Source organism: Musca domestica, unplaced genomic scaffold (assembly GCF_030504385.1).
Source record: "Musca domestica strain aabys unplaced genomic scaffold, Musca_domestica.polishedcontigs.V.1.1 34, whole genome shotgun sequence".
Classification (NCBI taxonomy): domain Eukaryota; kingdom Metazoa; phylum Arthropoda; class Insecta; order Diptera; family Muscidae; genus Musca; species Musca domestica.
In genome coordinates this window covers 10,491,511-10,511,873 of record NW_026712313.1, presented here as the reverse complement: position 1 = coordinate 10,511,873, position 20,363 = coordinate 10,491,511, and the positions used below count along the sequence as shown (strand labels likewise).

Below are 20,363 nucleotides of genomic sequence, written 5' to 3'. Positions count from 1 at the left end.
AATGGTACTACATTTGGTATTAGGTGAAGGCATAGATCTGGAATACTCAAATTTAACATTTAGGTTTTTGTTGGTATCTGGAATTGAGATATAGAACGGTTATGAGTACTACAATTAAACTAAAAGTACCAAATTTGGTATTGGGTGAAGGAATAGAGCTGGAATCTCCAAAATTTATTTTCGTTTCTGGCATTGAGATATGGAACAGTCTTGCAAATGAGTACTAAAATTAAACGAAAAGTACAAAATGGTACTAAATTTGGTATTGGTTGGAGGTATAGAGCTGAAATGCCGAAATTTGATATGGATGTCACAGATGTCCTGATGTAAAGATAAATTTAAATTTAATTAGCAAAGCCGCATATCAAGTTATTTTTTATCCGGTTCATAAAGGGTTAATAGAGAGAGAGAGAGAGAGAGAGAGAGAGAGAGAGAGATAACCAGAGGAAAATTAAAGGTATTTTAATTCATTTTAGTTTTTATCACAAAAATGGAACGCAAAATTCGAATTTTCATAAAAATCGCTAAATCAAAACATTGTATTTAAAAATGACCCTGAAAAAGTTTGAAACTCTTGCATGTCCTTCTTCTTACTTATCCAGAATATAGGATTTAAAATTTTAAAGGATAGGCCCAAATGATAGGTCTCGAGAAGTACTTTCCTAATATATGGACCTTATTGTCCCAAAGAATTTCAAACTTAGGAATTTTTCAAATTTTATGAAAAATTATCGCTCAATTTGAGGAAAATTAAAGATAAAAGGGTCCACTGAACAGAAACTAAAAATGAAGCGGGGTCGAGGCTGGGCACAAATGAAAGGTCTCGAAGAGTACTTTCCGAATAAAGAGACCTGGAAAAATGTCTAAGTCTGAAATTATTTTTGTCTACAAGGTCCATATATTTGGGAAGTGCTCTTCGAAACTTTTCATTTGGTCCCAGCCTCAACTCCGCTTCATTTTTAGTTTATGTTCAGTGGAACCCTTTATCTCAAAATTTTCTCAAATTGAGTGATTTTTCATAAAATTTGAAAAATACCAAAGTCCGAAATTTGTTTTCTGCCTTTATGGTCCATATTATCGGAAAGTACTCCTCAAGTCACTGAGGATTTTTTTTAAGTTTGAAATTGTGAAATTTCGATCCGATGATCTTGGATTGTGAATTTTTAACATAATTTAGGGACTAAATCGTAAATTTTATTTATTTAAATTTTTTTTTTGGATGAAAAAATCAGCATTTTTTTTTTACTCCCGGGATTTTTAAGAAAAAAATTGAAGTTCTGAATTATGATTTTAAAAAATATCTTTAAAGGACTAAATTTGTGGAGATTTTAAAATATTTTTTGAAAAAAAAAATTATTTTTTAAACCATTTTTTGAGGACTACATATTTTAAAGTAAATTTTTAAAGTCTGACAATTTTGGATTTGTATGATATTCGTATCTGTATTGCCCAAGTTTTGACTGGCAATGTTTTGAGCCATTTCTGACTACCTTTCGCAATGCATAAAAAAACAAAACGTTTACCTCCCACACATTTGTTTTGTTTTTCAAAAATTGACCAGGTTTAACACCTAATAATTGGATTTTGTTAAATGTGTTTTCCCATCACCATTTTCCACCCATTATTCTGTTTTTTTTTTTTTTCTCGAATTATATTTAAATACGTTTTTGTGTTTTTTCGCTTGGCATGTTGTGGTTATAAAACAAAACAAAACAATAAAAAAAAGGCGAACACAAAATTTTGTACCCACGCTTAATAGCATTTTAACGATTTTGTGCTGTTTTTTCGGTTTTGGTTTGAAACCTTAAATTGCCATTTGTAACTGGAGGGAATGGTAGTCAGCCAAGTCAAGTCAATCTATTGTTTTGAAAACTTTGTTAAAAGGTTTGTGTTTTTGTTTTTTCTGGGTGGGTGTCAATTTTTCTGTGAGTGTGGGGAGCAACAACGTGAGTGGGGAGGAGGCGGGAAAAGAAGGTCTCGAATTCATTCATATGAACGTCAAAACAATACTGAACAAAACATAATTTACATTTTAAATTAGTTTCTAGGCTTAAGCGGTTTTTTTCTCTCAATTTCCTGTTAATTTGTTTTCTATGGTTTCCATGTAACTGAAAATTTTTTGTGGGTAAATTTTTGGCGGATTAAGTAATTTAATTTTGAATATTTTTTTGGGGGAAAAGTCTCAAAGGTTTTTGGTATTAATAGTTTTTTTTTCAATAGGGCAATATATTCTAAACCCAAATTTCTTAGACAGATAAATGGCATTAAAAAAAAAAAAAAAACAAAACAAAAAAAAAATTATAATAATAAAATAAAATAAAATAAAAAAAAAAATAAAATAGATAAATAAATAAAAATAAAAAACTCATTCGGGTATTTTTTTTTTTAAATATTTGGACAGTTCAAAAATTTTATTGACTGACGTTTTTTCCCGCAACTTTCTATCAATCTCAGTTATATGACTTAAAATTAATAACAAATCAAAGTCCACCTCAAATATCAATTTTTAATATTTTCATCTTCAAAAAAAAAAAAAAAATAAATAAATAAATAAAAAGACAATATCTTTATAAGACAGTGACTATCTGAAAACAGTTTCAACAAATCCGGATCTTTTAATAGAGCCACTCGGCTGCCCTTAATCACCAAATAATCATATATCATTTTGAAATAAATTAACAATGGTAACGCCCACACGATTTTGTAAACAAAAATCAAAAAATACGCAGACAGCAGAAGAAAAAAACAAGATTCCCCACCAAAAGAAAAAATCCCGTATTGAAACAAATGTAGTTTTGGAAGACTTTGTTTCAAATTTATTTGCCACTACCACTTAAATATGCAAATTAAAGCAAAATGTTGAAAATTAAATGCTCATTTTTGTTCGGTTTATAAAACAATAGACAATGGAGACAACAAAAATCTATTTTTTATGTGGCTAGTCTTGGGAAAATATTCTGAAAAAAATTTTGTCTATGACTCCTGAAAAATATTTGAAAATATCATGTCTAGTCTTTTTGAGAATATTCTGAAACTAAATTTAATTGATGGCTTTGATAGTCATTCTAAAACTGCTCATAAAAACAGTTTAAACCTAAAAATTATTTTCAAAAAAAAAAAAAAAAAAAAAAAAAAAAAAAACAAAAAAAAAATGAAAATAATAATAATAATAATAATAATAAAAATAATAATAATAATAATAATAATAATAATAATAATAATAATAATAATAATAATAATAATAATAATAATAATAATAATAATAATAATAATAATAATAATAATAATAGTAATAATAATAATAATAATAATAATAATAATAATAATAATAATAATAATAATAATAATAATAATAATAATAATAATAATAATAATAATAATAATAATAATAATAATAATAATAATTATAATAATAACAACAATAATAATAATAATACTAAGAATAATAATAATAATAATAATAATAATAATAATAATAATAATAATAATAATAATAATAATAGTAATAATAATAATAATAATAATAATAATAATAATAATAATAATAATAATAATAATAATAATAATAATAATAATAATAATAATAATAATAATAATAATAATAATAAAAATAATAATAATAATAATAATAATAATAATAATAATAATAATAATAATAATAATAATAATAATAATAATAATAATAATAATAATAATAATAATAATAATAATAATAATAATAATAATAATAATAATAATAATAATAATAATAATAATTAATTAAAATATTCTTATTATTATTTTTAATTATTATTTTTTAAACGAAATAATTTTTTTATTATTTTACTAAGGCTTAAATTATTTTTTTTTTTCACCAACTTTGTCCTCATCATATTTCATATTTATGAAAAATTCCAGATCATGGCTCCGAAAAAATCTAATTTAGTTCTAGTCCCAAACTATTTTTCCTAAAAATCCTACATTCATAAAAACCTTCAAATCTACTAACATTGACTTAATACTGCATCCTGTCTCAATAAACGAAAATAAAAAGACATTACTCATTTCAAACATTTTCATTGACATTTAATTTTTTATCTTTTCAACAAAAATTCAATTGACTCAATATTCAATTGTATTTTTATTTTTTTATTAATTTTTATTGAAGAAAAAAAAAAATAACAACACCAACAATTAAACAAGATTTTTCAAATGTTTTTAAATTTTCACGCTAACAACATACAGCAAATATCAAGCAACAAAAACAACAACAAGAACAGAAAACTATCAACCTATCAACTTTGTCGGCAAATTAACAAGAACCGCATAGAAATATGTTTATGTTACTGTCAAATAATTACAACTTTAGAAAAATGTATTTAATAAACTTTAACAGAATCGTAAAAAGAAAAAAAAAAAAAAACAGAAAAAATATAAAACCAAAAACAAAACTAAGGAGCAGCAGAATTCTACACAAACGGCCGGTTGGCTGGCTGGCTGGCTGAATGGTTGGCACATTGAAATCATCGATGACGACGACGACGTCGAATACGACGACATGGAAACATTTAACAAGGTGAACTGGTTTCGAATGCGGTAACAATTTATGTAGTTTGTTTCTATAGCTGCTGCTGTGATTTTGAATCGCTCTTTTTTATTCTCTTCAGAAATGAGAAAAAAAAATACAAAAAAAAAAAAAAATAAATAAAAAAAATGAGAGGTATATCAGTATAAGGCCCATATGAGAGGATATGTAGAAGTCATGGAAAAAGTGTTAAATTTACAGAAGATTTTTAAAAGAACAGCTGATTATCTGCAGCTGATATCTCAGCTAATATATAGTCGAAGAGAAGAGCAGTTGCACTCTCAGCTGATCTGTGGTTAAATAGAACAGCTGTACTCCCAACTCACCAGATTTCTCTCCAGAGAGCCTGATGTCTCTGCAGAGAGCCGGAGAGAGTAACAGGCGTCTAAGCTGATCTATGGCCGAACAGAGTAGCAGTTGTCTCAGCTGATCTACGACCGTATAGAGTAGCATATCTCTCAGTTGGTCTTTGGACGAATAAAGCTATTGATCTATTCCCGAATATATCTCCTGATATATCGCCGAATATAACTAAACTTTGTAGGAAAAGAGAAGGTAATGCCTCAGCTGATCTATAGTCGAATAGAACACAGCTGATGCCTCATCTGATCTATGGGCGCATAGAAGAGCGCTGATGCCTCAGCTGATCTATGGCCGCATAGAAGAGCGCTGATGCCTCAGCTGATCTATGGCCAATTAGAAAAACAGCTGATGCCTCAGCTGATCTATGGCCGCATTGAACAGCTGCTGATGCCTCAGCTGATCTATGGCCGAATAGTAGAAGAGCTGATGCCTCAGCTGATCTATGGCCGAATAGAACAGGTGATGCCCCTCAGCTGATTTATGGCCTCAGCTAATCTATGGCCGCATAGAACAGAGCTGATGTCTCAGCTCATCTGTGGCCGAGTAGAAGAACAGCTGATGCCTCAGCTGATTTATGGACGCATCGAACAGCTAATCTGCCTCAGCTAATCTATGGCCGCATAGAACAGAGCTGATGTCTCAGCTGATCTGTGGCCGAGTAGAAGAACAGCTGATACCTCAGCTGATTTATGGCCGCATCGAACAGCTGATATGCCTCAGCTGATCTATGGCCGCATAGAACAGAGCTGATATCTCAGCTGATCTATGGCCGCATAGAACAGAGATTATATCTCAGCTGATCTATGGCCCGATAGACGAACAGCTGCTGATACCTCAGCTGTTGTATGGCCGAATCTGTAGTCTGTAGCCGTATAAAGCAGCCGATGTCTCCGCTGCTCTATTGGCGTATAGAGAGGCTGCAGGGAGCAACTGATTTTTCAGCTGTCCTATATCCCTTTAGAGCAGCTGCTCAGCTGATCTTCCAGGCTATATCACACGCAAAAATATCTCCTCTCTATCATTTATTTCCCCTTTCATCATTTTCCCCCATTAAATTTATTTTTCATTTCTTTTTTTTGAACTTTTTTCCCTTGCCAATTAAATATCATTAAAATAGTTTTGCAATTTGCTGTTCATTGTAATTGTTGTTGTTGTTGCTGCTGTTGGTTTTTGTAATTTTCTGCCAATTGTTATTGTCTTTCATTTGGTAAATCAATGGTAATTAAGGCCTCACGGCCTGACTGCAATGACTGGCTAATTGTTGAGGGGTTACTTTTTTTCGTTGTTGTTTTTGTTCAGTAGCCTAAGGCCAGTAATTGAAAGCTCATTATTACATAGGGCTTAAAATCTAGGCAGCGTAGCTATAGCCTGTGGCTTGCCTGGCCTGCTGGGGTCTTAGGAAAACGCGGAAGCAACTTAACAGAAAATAATTACATGCCAAAGCATAAATGAGAAAGAATGGAGTGGATGGGAGGGAAGGGGTAATATAATGCAATTAAAATTCGAAAAAGAATATGAGTATTCAAAACAAAAGTTCGAAATGTAAAATTGCTAAATTTGTCAAAGACATACAAAGGGGTGAGCATTAATTGAGTAGGAATTTGAGGTTGGGTTTGGAATAATTATGCAAAGTTTTGAAGATTGGAAATATGAAAGCTACTTTTGAATGTTTTGTGGAGAAATTGTGGATTTGTCGGAGATGCTTTGAGTTGACAAATTACTAGTGGCGCCCAATCAATAATTTTGAAAATTTAAAAATGTAATTTGAAATTAGCATAGATTGCCAAAGACATAAGGATAAGAATTTTGGAATTTGGAAATTAAAAAACATGTAATATTTCAATATTTGAATACATTTTATCGAGAAATGCTGGATTTAGTCCAATAATCGTTGGGGCTAATTTTGACATATTTCCAGTGGTGGCGCCCAATCAATTACTATTTTAAATTTAAAGCTGTACTTGAGAGCTAGCTTAATTTGTCAGAGGTATAAGGGTGAACCTTCAGTGGTTATGCATTTAAATTTGGATTTAGTTTGGTAATCGTCGGGTTTGACTTATGACAGATTACCAGTGGCGCCCAATCAATAATTAATTTTTTTTTTTTTGATGAGAAATTAATAACTCTTTTTTATTAATTTTCCCAACGATTACCCCCATTGGAGACGGTTTTTTAGTTAATCTCTGTAGTTTTAATTTTTATTTCTTTTTATTTTTCACCAATATCACCCTCATCATTGCCATGCCAAGTCATCATCACTCGCTCATCAAAATCCCATGCCACATTAATAATATTCGATGCTGGGTAGAGCAAAAATATCAAAACACGTGTTTATCATTAAAAAAATATAAATAAATTGAGTTTCATATTTTGAAAAATTTGTCATTTAAGGTGAGCAAAATGACTCATTTTATTTCGATTTGAATCGTTGTTTTTTTTCAGTTACGCTTCTCTAAACCATTGGAAAATCATTGACACCAATTTCAATGATTTTTTTTTTTCAATTTTTTTTTGGGGTACAAAATGAAATTTGCGGACCATTAGTTTTATAAAAGCGTTTTAGATTTGCCATGGATTTTTTTTTTTTTTGGAGCTTGGCTCTATTAATGATTTCGTTTAGTTGTCGTCGTCGCCGTAGTTTTTTGTCAATTATTTATCTGTGGATTTTGCACGAAAATTGTTCAATTAAAAATGAAAAATCACATACGATTTGTTATTTTTGGAGTGAAGAGGCAAAGGAGGGAATTTTATTACGAATTGTAATGGTAGTGTTGCTTGGTGATATTTACGCTTCATATTTTTTTTATTTGAGAAAAGTTTCCAGCTTTGCAAAAAAACTAAATTTCCTTAAAAAGCCATAACCACATGAGTTTGGAAATCACTATTTTTTTTTATTCTATTTTTAGCTAAGAATATTTTTTCTTTGGTAACTACAGTTAAGCCACTGAAAAAAAATCTCAATTTCCAGTTGATATTAAGTCAAACTTCTCTCCTTATTTTATCAAAATTTTGTAAACACCTCAGAGGTTCCCCTGTCTAGCCTTAGCAGATTTTATGCTACGATTGTGGACTTCGATAACCATATTTGGAGTTTCTATTAAACACCTTTGATTTTTATGCTTGATTTAGAAATCCAGTTTTTTTTTCGTTAATTTATTTAATTCGAAATTTGTTGTTAGCTCTAGTGGTTGGTTGGTGTTGGTATTTATACCCTACAACACTATGTGTTGGGGGTATTATAAGTTTGATTGGGCCAAAAATTATGTAACACCACGAAATATTGGTTTCCCATATAGGAAAGTATATATGGATCATCCTAGCTCGCCGAGCTGAGTCGATCTAGCTATGTATGTCCGTCCGTCCGTCTGTCCGTCTGTCCGTCTGTCCATGTTAATTTGTAATCACTCTACAGGTCGCAATTATGGCCCGATCTTCACGAAATTTGGAATGGAGGTCGGGGTTGGGCCAGAATAGAACCCTATTTCTTTTTGAGATGATCGCCAAATGTTTAGGGGTTGAAATGGACCAAATACTGAAAAAATGTCGGATTTTTCAGTAGCTATACAGGTCGCAATTATAGACCAATCAACGCGGAATTTCGCATGTAGCTAGAGTTTAGGACGGGGAAGAAGCCTACCAATTTGGGTGGTCATCGGATAATATTTAGCGGGTAAAATAGACTATATATTTTGTGTTGAAAAAATTCAAAATTTTTCATTAAACCGCGAATATTTTAAATCCCGGCGAAATCCCAAAGCCATGACAAGGTTGCTTCTAACCTTTACATTGATGTTAACATCCAACAAATCGGATATATAGCAAAATATGTGCGATACATATGTCTATCAAAGAAGATATGCTTGGAAAATCTCTTATATGTCGAGAACGGCTGAACTGATTTCGACAGTTCTCATTAATTCAGAATGGCCTCTTGGCTGGAAAGAAAAAACGTCTAAAAAATCGCATAAAAATATCTCTCTAAAGATGAAAATATTGATTTTCTAAAATTTTCTCATATTTTTTCAATTTTGTCATATTTTTGGCATATTTTCATTTTGAATTAAACATTTGGTAATATTTCTACAGCTAACAAAACTAAGTAGTTATGACATCAGAATATCATATACAGATCGCATTTATGGCCCGATCCTTACGAAATTTTGCATGGGGATAAGATGAGGGTCAGAATAGAAGCCTACTCTTTTTGGAGATGATCGCCATATATTTAGGGGTTGAAATGGACCAAAAAACAGCAAAATTGTCAGCAGGTCGTAATTATCGCCCGATCATCATGCACATTTGAAAGGGGGTTACCGGACATTGCAAAAGCCAAGCAGTTTTGGATGGCCATCCAAAAATATTCAATGTGTGAAATAGTTTGCCAACTTTTGTAGACGAAATACGAAAATGTCGATTCCAGTGACTTTTTGGAGAATTCACAAATACAGGAAAAACGCACTTCTGACTATTTCGTTAACGCTGATTTCGTTGAAGAATATAGTCAAATGTCTGTATCTCATATAGATGCGTTTCAGTCAAAAACCAATAATAAATGTTAATCTTTTGCCACTTCTAGGAGACTATAGGTCTTTGAGAAATATTGGTTCCAGATCTAGGAAGACCGTTTACGTGCAACATCTTCCAATAAATTGGAAATGAGCAAATTAGTTTAAGTTGCTACTATTCGAAAATTAGAGAACGAAACCTGATGGTTTTCTTTTATAATTTGTCACAATATCTTGTGGAATTCTTTCGAGTATCTCGCCTATATAAACTGTATCGTTTATTATAGTGTTGTAGGGTATTCAACGGTCGGCCCCGCTCGACTGTAGCCTTTGCTTACTTGTTTTTTTTTTTTAATTTTCATTTTCATTCATAATTTGACTTGATTGCTTTTATTGATATTTAAACGGAATCTGGTTTTCCAACAGCAAAAGGGTGAACATTTTGGAACGAAAAGAATAGAGAAATTAAAAACAGGGTTCGATAAAATATTTAGAAAACGAGTTCTGCTGATGGCCACCAGATCTATATTTCCATTGAAATCATTAACACATAGAAAAGCTGAGGGATCAGCTGATCTATACGGCTATATATATCAGCTGATCCATACGCCCGTAGAACAGCTGATAAATTAACTGATCCATTCGCGCATAGAACAGATAAATCCATCATCTGTTCTGCTGCTCTCAATTCGTCCATAGAACAGCTGATTGATTTCAGTTTGTCCATAGAACAGCTGATGATCTCAGCTGCTCTCCGTTTAAGGAACAGTTGATAATCTCAGCTGCTCTCTCTCTTTTCATAGAACAACGGATGATCTCATTTGCTCTCTCTGTTCATAGAACAGCTGATGATCGTAGCTGCTCTCTCTGTTCATAGAACAGCTGATGATCTCAGCTGCTCTTTTCGTCCATGGAACAGCTGCTTGATCAGCTGCTCTCTATGTTCATAGAATAGTTGATGATCTCAGCTGCTCTTTTGATGATCTCAGCTGCTCTCTTGATGATCTCAACATCTCTCAAAGAACAGCTGATGTTCTCAACTGCTCTCTATTCGTCCATAGAACAGCTGATGTTCTCAGCTGCTCTCTATTCGTCCATAAAACAGCTGATGGATCAGCTGCTCTATATTCGTCCATAGAACAGCTGATGTTCTCAACTGCTCTCTATTCGTCCATAGAACAGCTGATGTTCTCAGCTGCTCTCTATTCGTCCATAGAACAGCTGATGTTCTCAGCTGCTCTCTATTTGTCCATAAAACAGCTGATGGATCAGCTGCTCTCTATTCGTCCATAGAACAGCTGATGGATCAACTGCTCTCAGTTCGTCAATAGAATAGCTGATGGATCAGCTGCTCGAAATTCGTCCATAGACATTGGCTTACTTTTTTTTCTCAATCTCGATTCAATATTTTCCTTCCATCTGTGTTTCCCGACGATATTATACCCTCCACCTTAGTGTGGAAAATATATTAAGATTGTCACTCCGTTTGTAACACCTTGAAATATACATTTTAGAACCCATAAAGTATTATATTCTTGATCAGCATAAAATTCTACGTAGATTAAGCGATGTCCGACCATCTGTTCGTCTATGAAAATCACTCTAGCTTCCGAACGGAATGAAGTAGGTTTATAAAATTTTGCTCAAATGTATATTATGTCTGCAGGATTATTGGTATTGAAAGTGGGCAAAGTAGGTCCACGTCTTCGTATAGCCCCCATAAAACGGTACCTCCCCATATTCGGTATTTTGATGATTTTAGCGACATTATTTACCTGAAATGTTTCAAATTTGGTATTTGAAGTTCGCAATGAATACTACAGCCTATGACAGAAAATTGTCTGTGCAGGTCCACGTTTCGGTATAGCCCCCATATAGTGGTACCACCCGATATTCGGTATTTTAATGATTTTAGCGACATTATTCACCGGATTTGTTTCAAATTTGGTATTTGAAATTCCAAAGGGATACTACAGCCTATGACAGAAAATTGTCTGTGCAGGTCCACGGCTTCGTATAGCAGCCATATAATGGCACCTTCACCGATAATCGGTATTTTGATGATTTAAGCGACATTATTCACTCGAATTTTTCACGTTTGGTATTTGATGTTCGTAATGGGTACTACAGCCTGAGACAAAAAATTGTCTGTGCAGGTCCACATCTTCGTATAGCCCCCATATAACGGTACCTTCCGATATTCGGTATTTTGGTGATTTTGGTTACATTATTCAACGGAATTGTTTCATTATTCACCGGAATTTGGTATTTGAAGTTCGTAATGGATACTACAGCCTAGGACAGAAAATTGTCTGTGCAGATCCACGTTTTGGTATAGCCCGCATATAGTGGTACCTTCCTATATTCGGTATTTTCATGATTTTAGCTACATTATTCACCGATGTTTTTCTAGTTTGGCATTTGAATATTGTCGTGGCTTATGACAAAAGTTGCAGGTCCACGTCGTCAGATTTCATTTTTTTTTTTAATTGTAGAATTCTTTCCAAATATTGGAGGATTTTCAAAATTCGGCACAAACTTACAACTTTTATTTTTATTTGGAAAAAATTTAAATTCAGCTGGGTGCACCCCATAAAATCCCATCCTCACACAATATTCCAATAAATATTTATATCTGCTGACCACCCATTAAGAATTTAACTGAGAAGTGTAGACAAAAAATAAATAATAAATCAAATAAATTAGGCAAATGGAAAGATGGGTGGATCGATAAATTCTGCTGTGAAATTTGAGTAATTTCCTACCCCAGAGACTCGCAAAGGGAGTGGTAAAATTAAAACCAAAAGGAATGGGGATAAACAAACTTACGTAAATTGGTTTGGGCTGGCCTTTTGTGGTAATTCGTATGCAAATGCAACTTACCTGAAATGAGAGGGAGAGAGAGAGAGGGGAGAGAAGAAAAAATATTAAATAATTTTTCAAACAAAAAGTAAAACTACTCTAGTTTTTAAAATTTCAATATAAATAGGAGAGATCATAAACAAAGATACAAAAATTTGGAAGACAATACAATAATGAATCAAAACTTCACCCTTGGATATTGTCTCCAAAATGCAGCCTCCCATGAAGCTTTAAAAAAAAACCCAATCACAAAGACCAACCAAAAATCCATGATTTATAGGGTGACATATTTTGTTGTTGTCCAAATTAATATCCCACCACCGATTGGGCTCATTTATTAAAACACATAACCACCACCGTATCATTAAATCTTAATTTCCGTATAATTTCTATTGTCTTTGGCAACAATTCCAGAAAAAAACCGCTCAATTTTGGAATTTTTGTTGAAACAAATAATTTTTTTTGCCTCTCCATTGTTAGCTAATTATGAATTTTGTCACCAGGGATTTTTCGAAAAAAAACCCACCGTTAACACCCTTACCATTTAATTTGTTTATAATTTATTGAATCTAAATTATAACCTGTCTGTGATTTCTTTTTATTTTTTGAGAAATTCCATGAAATTTGGCGACTCTTTTTTTCTCTTTTTTTTTTTTTTTTTGAATCGTTGGCTAATTTTGCAAAGAAAGATTAATGAAAATAACAAAACAAAACCTCACAAGCGACCAACGGGGGGAATTAAATATTTTTCAAAACCAGTAGCATTAAAATATATAATAAGTATATATTGTTGATGATGATGATTTCTTATTTTGTTGGTTGTTTTTTTTTTCCTCTTCAAATTATAATTTAACAATGAGATGATGATTAGGGGGTATTCAAAACTTTTTGTTGGTACAGTACAAGGTACAAGCCAATGGAACAATTGAGCCATCAGCTTTTCTATGGGGAGCCTACAGAGTAGCTGAGCCGTCAGCTGTTCTTTAGGGAACCTATAGAGCCGCTGAGCCCTCAGCTGTTCTATAGGGAACCTATAGAGCCGCTGAGCCCTCAGCTGTTCTATAGGGAACCTATAGAGCCGCTGTGCCCTCAGCTGTTCTATAGGGAACCTATAGAGCCGCTGAGCCCTCAGCTGTTCTATAGCGAACCTATAGAGCCGCTGAGCCCTCAGCTGTTCTATAGGGAACCTATAGAGCCGCTGAGCCCTCAGCTTTTCTATAGGGAACCTATAGAGCCACTGAGCCGCCATTGGGAACCTATAGAGCAGCTTAGACCTTATCTGTTCTATAGAGCATCCACCGAGCAGCTGGGCCCTCAACTGTTCTATGGGAACCCTAAGAGAGCAGCTGAGCCCTCAGCTGTTCTTTAGGAACCCTCAGCTGTTATATGGGAGCATCAATAGAACAGCTGAGCCCTCAGTTATTCTATACAGCGTGAGATGAAAAAAACTGCAAACAACTTCAGACTGCTGTCATTTCTAAGCCACTCGTCCGACAGCTGTTAAAATTATACCCGTGACAGCTGATTACATTGTTTACAAGCGTACAAAAGCATTTTGGTGAGAATTTTCCAGAAAAAAAGATATTCGTGATGGAATTCAAGCGTGATAGTGTGATTTCCTCATATTTGGCTGGAAAACCAAAAATGGATATCCGTAGAGCACTCCAGCATTTAAATGTGAATAAACCTTTTATGTCTTGTACCATCGCTCGTTACCGTGATACTGGTAGGGAAGCCCGACGTCAAGGATGTGGACGGAAGGAAACAGCAACATCAGCAGAAATGGTTCGAAGAAAGTAAAGAAGCGTCCTGATGGAAACCCCCGTCGCAGTGGCCGAAAAATGTCACGCGAGCTGAACATATCGCAATACTCCATTCGGCAAATATTGAAAAATAAGCTATGGGGTAAAGCTTCTGAAATTCCAAAAAGTGCAAGAACTTACACCGCAACGGAAAGAAAATAGACTCAAAAGAGCTAAAGAGTTGCTTGGCCGAAAGTGGTGAACTTCCAGCAGTTTGTAAACAAACAAAATGAGCGCGTTTACCTGCCAAAGAGGTCAGCTGAAAATGTGCACCTTCGGTTGGCTACCAGAACTTAAGCGCCGACCATGGTGAGGGTGTGGGCTGCCATAACAGCCGATGGCTTACGATCTCCGCTCGTATTAATCGACCGTGGCATCAGAATATTCGGCATTTATTATTATCGCAAAAATATTCTGGGCACGCAAACAATGTAGCTGCAGACCTTGGACATTCCAAGAGGACTCAACACCACCGCACTCAGCACGCCACCTCCACCCAAAGAATGTTTACAAAATGAGGTTCCTCGCTTCATTTCTGCTTCCAGCTCACATCCGTTGGACTATTGTGTCTGGAGTATTTTGGAAAGCAAGGTTGACACTAAAAAATACCAAAGTGTCGATCACCTCAAGCAAGTGCTTCGCCGGGAATGGGCCAAAATACCGCAGAGCGCAACATTCGGGCAGCGTGTGACGGTTTCATTGGTCATCTGAAGGCAATAGTTCGTGCCAAAGGTGACCAATTCGAAAAAATTGAAACTTATTCTAAAATTTGATGTAATTTCCGACATTTTTTGCTTTCATTGCACTTAGCACGTGCTACCCAGGAATGGTTACAAAATAAGGTTTCTCGCTTCATTTTCAGCGCTCAATGGCCAGCAAAATCTCTGGATACCAATCCGTTGGACTATTGTGTGTGTCGGTTTCATTTGCCGTTTGAAGGCCATAAATCGTGCCAAAGGTGACCAATTGGAACACATCTAAGCTTATTCTAAAATTTGATGCTATTTCCGGCATGTTTTGCTTTCATTCAATAAAATTTAAAAAAAAAAAATTAAAAATTATGGCATTTGGCTTTGTTGCAGTTTTTTTGTTATCTCACCCTGTAGGGCATCTATGGAGTAGCTGAGCCCTTAGCTGTTCTATATGACCACATCTTGTAATATATTTTTAGACCTGTCAATCTTTCAGCAGATTTTTCATTGACCAAAGATACCAAAAACAACAACAACAACAAAATAAATGTCATCTTATCAAGTGTCGAACTCTGGCAAATGCCAAGTAAAATATTTACAAAGTTTTTTTTTTTAAGAAAATTAAAAAAAGATTCTAAAATGAAAATTTACACATTCGAATGGGATGGTTGACTGGCAGACACCCGAACCGCACACACAGACACACATTATTTGGTTCACATTCACATTTTCCACACCCTGTTTATTTTAGCAAACATTTCAACAATTTCCTCTACCTATCCTCTACATTCTAGATCAACAAAAAAAAAAAAAAAAAATAAAAAAAAAAAAAACGAAAACTAACAAAAAAAGATGACAATTTATTTCTAGAAAAACAAATTACATTAAAAACTTTCGATGAAGCAATGGCTGGCTGTCAGGCTGGCGGTCGATCAGTCTGGCCGTCTGTGAAGAAAATGGCCAAGAATAGATGAGGAGACATTTGGTTAGTTTTTCGTTGTTGGAAAACAAGTGAAATTTATAGCCATGCTGATCATGTCAGAGCCTTTGGCAACAAAGAGACAATTTTTTTTCTGAGGTTCGGTAATTGCCAAGAAAAACAGTTTTGCAAAACAAAGCCGCAGCACAAACAGCAACAACAATGGAAATGATGCATAGAGTGTGGCATCATCAGAGCAGACTCATGAGGATCATCATCACCATCATTAGATGCAACACAATCTTAAAAAGTGATATTTTCGATTTTTTTTTTTTCGTAGACTGGTCTATTTTTATAGCCCAACTGTCTGTGGTCTGACAAAATAGACTTTCGATATGTGAATGTATTTTTATGCCAGACAGTTTGCCTCTTTTAATTACAACAACTAACAACAAAGAAACCCAAACAGTCTGATGTCTTTTGGGGTAACCTAAAATGGTGCCTTTCTAGCGCTGATGATGAGATTTGGTGGTGGTGGTGACTGTACACAACAAAAATATATTTCCTTATGTTCTGAAAGGTTATGCAGGTTTTTGATTTGCCATCCCATAAAGGCGGATGAAGGCCACCCACCCCATCAAAGGCCTCGATATTAACAGCATAACCAGTTATATTCAAAGATGAAGATTCGAAGTCAAACCAATGTTCAACTTGGAGACTAGGTTAAAAGAGAACAAGTAGAAAAGCTTTAAGTTCGGCCGGACCAAATTGGCAATTTCAAAAAAAAAAAATTTCAAAAAAATAAAATCCGTTAAAAATTCTGTTAAAATTATAAAAATACCGAAAGTAGCCCTGTATTACGTACGACGACGTGGACCTGCATTGGTAACTTTTCAAATGCATATTCAAATGCGAAACTTAAAAAAAATCTGATCATAATGTAGCTGAAATCATCAAAATACCGAATATAGGGAGGTACCATGGGGTTTATAAAACGTGGACCTGCACAGACAATCTCCTGTCATAGGCTGTAGTATACATTACGAACTTCAAATACCAAATTTGAAACAATTCTGGTGAATAATGACGCTAAAATCATTAAAATATCGAATATAGGGAGGTACCGTTATATGGGGACTATATGAAGACGTGGACCTGCACAGACAATTTTCGGTCTTATGCTGTAGTATCCATTACGAACTTCAAATACCAAATTTGAAACAATTCTGATTAAAAATGTCCATAAAATCATTAAAATTCCGAATATCGGGAGGTACCGTCATATGGGGGCTCTACAAAGACGTGGACCTGCACAGACAATTTTCTGTCTTAGGCTGTAGTATCCATTACGAACTTCAAATACCAAATTTGAAACAATTCCGGTAAATAATGTCGCTAAAATCGTTAAAATACCGAATATCGGGAGGTACCGTTATATGGGGGCTCTACGAAGACGTGGACCTGCACAGACAATTTGCTGTCTTAGGCTGTAGTATCCACTACGAACTTCAAATACCAAATTTGAAACAATTCCGTTGAATAATGTCGCTCAAATCATCAAAATACCGAATATCGGGAGGTACCGTTTTTTGGGTTCTATACGAAGATGTGAACCTGCACAGACAATTTTCTGTCTTAGGCTGTAGTATCCATTACGAACTCTAAATACGTAATTTGAAACAATTCTGGTGAATAATGACGCTAAAATCATCAAAATACCGAATATCGGGAGGTACCGTTATATGGGAGCTATATGAAAAGTTGGACCTACATGGCCCATTTACGAACTTAACCTGCCTACTGGAAAAATAAATATGTGTGCAAAATTCTAGCCTTTTATTTCAATTAGTTCGAAAGATGGCGTGATTACAACAGGCGGACAGACAGACGGACATGGCTAAACCGACTTACCGACCGACCGAATTTTACGCTGATGAAGAATATATATACTTTGTTGGGTCTGACATGATTATTTCGAGGAGTTACAAACGTATGGTGGAGGATATGAAAATATCACAGCGATCAGCTGATCTCTAGTTCCTCAGCAGCTGATGATCCGTTGGTCTGTATTTCTGGAACGGCTGATGATCAGCTCTCTCTCTCTCCCTCCCTCCTCCTCTTTCTCTCTCCCTCCCTCATCCTCCTCTCTCTTCCTCCTCCTTTCTCTCCTTCCTCCTCTCTCTCTCTCCTTCCTCCTCTCTCTCTCCCTCCTCCTCCCTCTCTCCCTTCTCCCCACTCTCTCTCCCTCTCTTATGTGAACATCCAGGATCAGGTGGTCTTCTTAACAGCTGATGATCAGCAGATCCCAATTTCCATAAATCTAAAGATCAAATTTATTAATTTTTCCCATAACTCATAGGCCACAGACAAACCATATTTCCTCCCATCAGCCTATGGCCACCGAAAATGACTGCACATTACCTCACACACATTTTTTATGACAATTTATATTTCTTTTATGAAGTCTGCGTTTTGCAAATAAAAACAAAAAAAAAAAAAAACAAATAAATAAATTGTATCAAAAAGCCCATAGAGAAGTCGAAAACAAAAAACAAAACAAATAAATCGTATTTGCAATATTTGCTGGCCACCCGCCGTGTGTCATAAATCACATGATCATGCAACATGTCATATATCATCGTCAAAATGGCCAATAGCGGGCGAGCGGGACAAACACACGCACACCACCATCCAATAAAAATAACAAAATGTTGTCGTCAATAATAAATGGCCAAAGGAAAAAAAAATGTCGTGGAGGAGGATGGACGAGGGAGCTGTGGTGAGGAAATCGCATGGTAATGACTTCCAGCAAAACAATTACAAGGAATTCCAATCCGAAACATATATTTGCATATTTCGAAAAAAAAACAATGGAAATGTATATTTCTTCAGCTCCAGAGATTGAGCGACAAATGACATATTCAAATGGAGACAGAAACCCACATCCCATCGGAAATCTGAAAAAATACGAAAAAACATCTCAACCGGAAGATGGATTTACGTTTTATTTTTTGAAAAAAAAAAAAACAAAACAAAAAACAGCAGCACCCACTCCCAGCAAAACAAATTTCTTACAAAACTCCAGAAGAGGAAGGAAATTCACCAATGAGAATTTGAAATAATCGCTCATATACACCTTAAAGATACCCTGTAAATTAGACAACTCTTTGTCTATGATCAGCTATTCTCTCTCTCTTTATTCATAGAGTAACTGATGATCAGCTGGTATCTCTCTCCCTCTCTCTCTCCATAGAGTAGCTGATGATCAGCTCCTCTCTATTCGCATAGAGTGGCTGACATTAGCTGCTACTCTATAAAGAGAGAGTATGGTATATCTCCCTATAGATCAGATGGTCTGTCTCTCTCTCTCTCTCTCCATAGAGCAGCTGATCTCTATTCGCCTAGAATAGCAGATGATCAGCAGCTGATCTCTATTCACCTAGAATAGCTGATGATCAGCAACTGATCTCTATTCGCCTAGAATAGCTGATGATCAGCAACTGATGTCTATTCGCCTAGAATAGCTGATGATCAGTAGCTGACATCTATTCGCCTAGGATAGCTAATGATCAGCAGCTGATCTCTATTCACCTAGAATAGCTGATGATTAGTTGTTCACTTCGCCTTGAATAGTTTATGATTAGTTGTTCGATTCGCCTGGAATAGCTGATCAGCAGCTGATCTCTATTCGCATAGAATAGCTGATGATCAGCAGCTGATCTCTATTCGCATAGAATAGCTGATGATCAGCAGCTGATCTCTATTCGCATAGAATAGCTGATGATCAGCAGCTGATCTCTATTCGCCTAGAATAGCTGATGATCAGCAGCTGATCTCTATTCGCCTAGAATAGCTGCTGATCTCTATTCGCCTAGAATAGCTGATGATCAGCAGCTGATCTCAATTCGCCTAGAATAGCTGATGATCAGCTGCTGATCTCTATTCGCCTAGAATAGCTGATGATCAGCAGCTGATCTCTATTCACCTAGAATAGCTGATGATCAGCAGCTGATCTCTAATCGCTGATGATCAGCAGTTGATCTCTATTCGCATAGAATAGCTGATGATTAGCGGCTCTCTGCTCATATAGTTGCTGATGATCAGCTGCTCTCCACTCATAGAGAACAGCGGATTATCAGCTGCTCTCCAGTCATACAGAAAAGCTGATTATCAGCTGCTCTCCAGTCATAGAGATCTGCTGATTATCAGCTGCTCTCCAGTCATAGAGAACAGCTGATTATCAGCTGCTCTCCAGTCATAGAGAACAGCTGATTATCAGCTGCTCTCCAGTCATAGAGAACAGCTGATTATCAGCTGCTCTCCAGTCATAGAGAACAGCTGATTATCAGCTGCTCTCCAGTCATAGAGAGCAGCTGATTATCAGCTGCTCTCCAGTCATAAAGAACAGCTGATTATCAGCTGTTCCCCAGTCATACAGAACAGCTGATTATCAGTTGTTCTCCAGTCATAGAGAACAGCTGATTATCAGCTGCTCTCCAGTCATAGAGAACAGCTGATTATCAGCTGCTCTCCAGTCATAGAGAACAGCTGATTATCAGCTGCTCTCCAGTCATAGAGAGCAGCTGATTATCAGCTGCTCTCCAGTCATAAAGAACAGCTGATTATCAGCTGTTCCCCAGTCATACAGAACAGCTG

The 20,363-nt window shown here is 35.1% G+C and overlaps 1 protein-coding gene across 3 annotated transcripts in view; it reads right to left on the bottom strand.

Moving 5' to 3' along the window:
- LOC101900564 (bone morphogenetic protein receptor type-1B) overlaps nt 1-20,363 on the bottom strand; it is a 472,784-nt gene that overhangs the window by 69,788 nt on the left and 382,633 nt on the right. The window contains exon 3 of one of the 3 annotated variants that reach the window (XM_059125601.1): nt 12,262-12,315. The exons of the other annotated variants lie outside the window; for them this stretch is intronic. Within the exon in view, the coding sequence (XP_058981584.1) occupies nt 12,262-12,315 (54 nt within the window). The remainder of the gene's footprint in view (nt 1-12,261; nt 12,316-20,363) is intronic. 3 annotated transcript variants of the gene reach the window in all.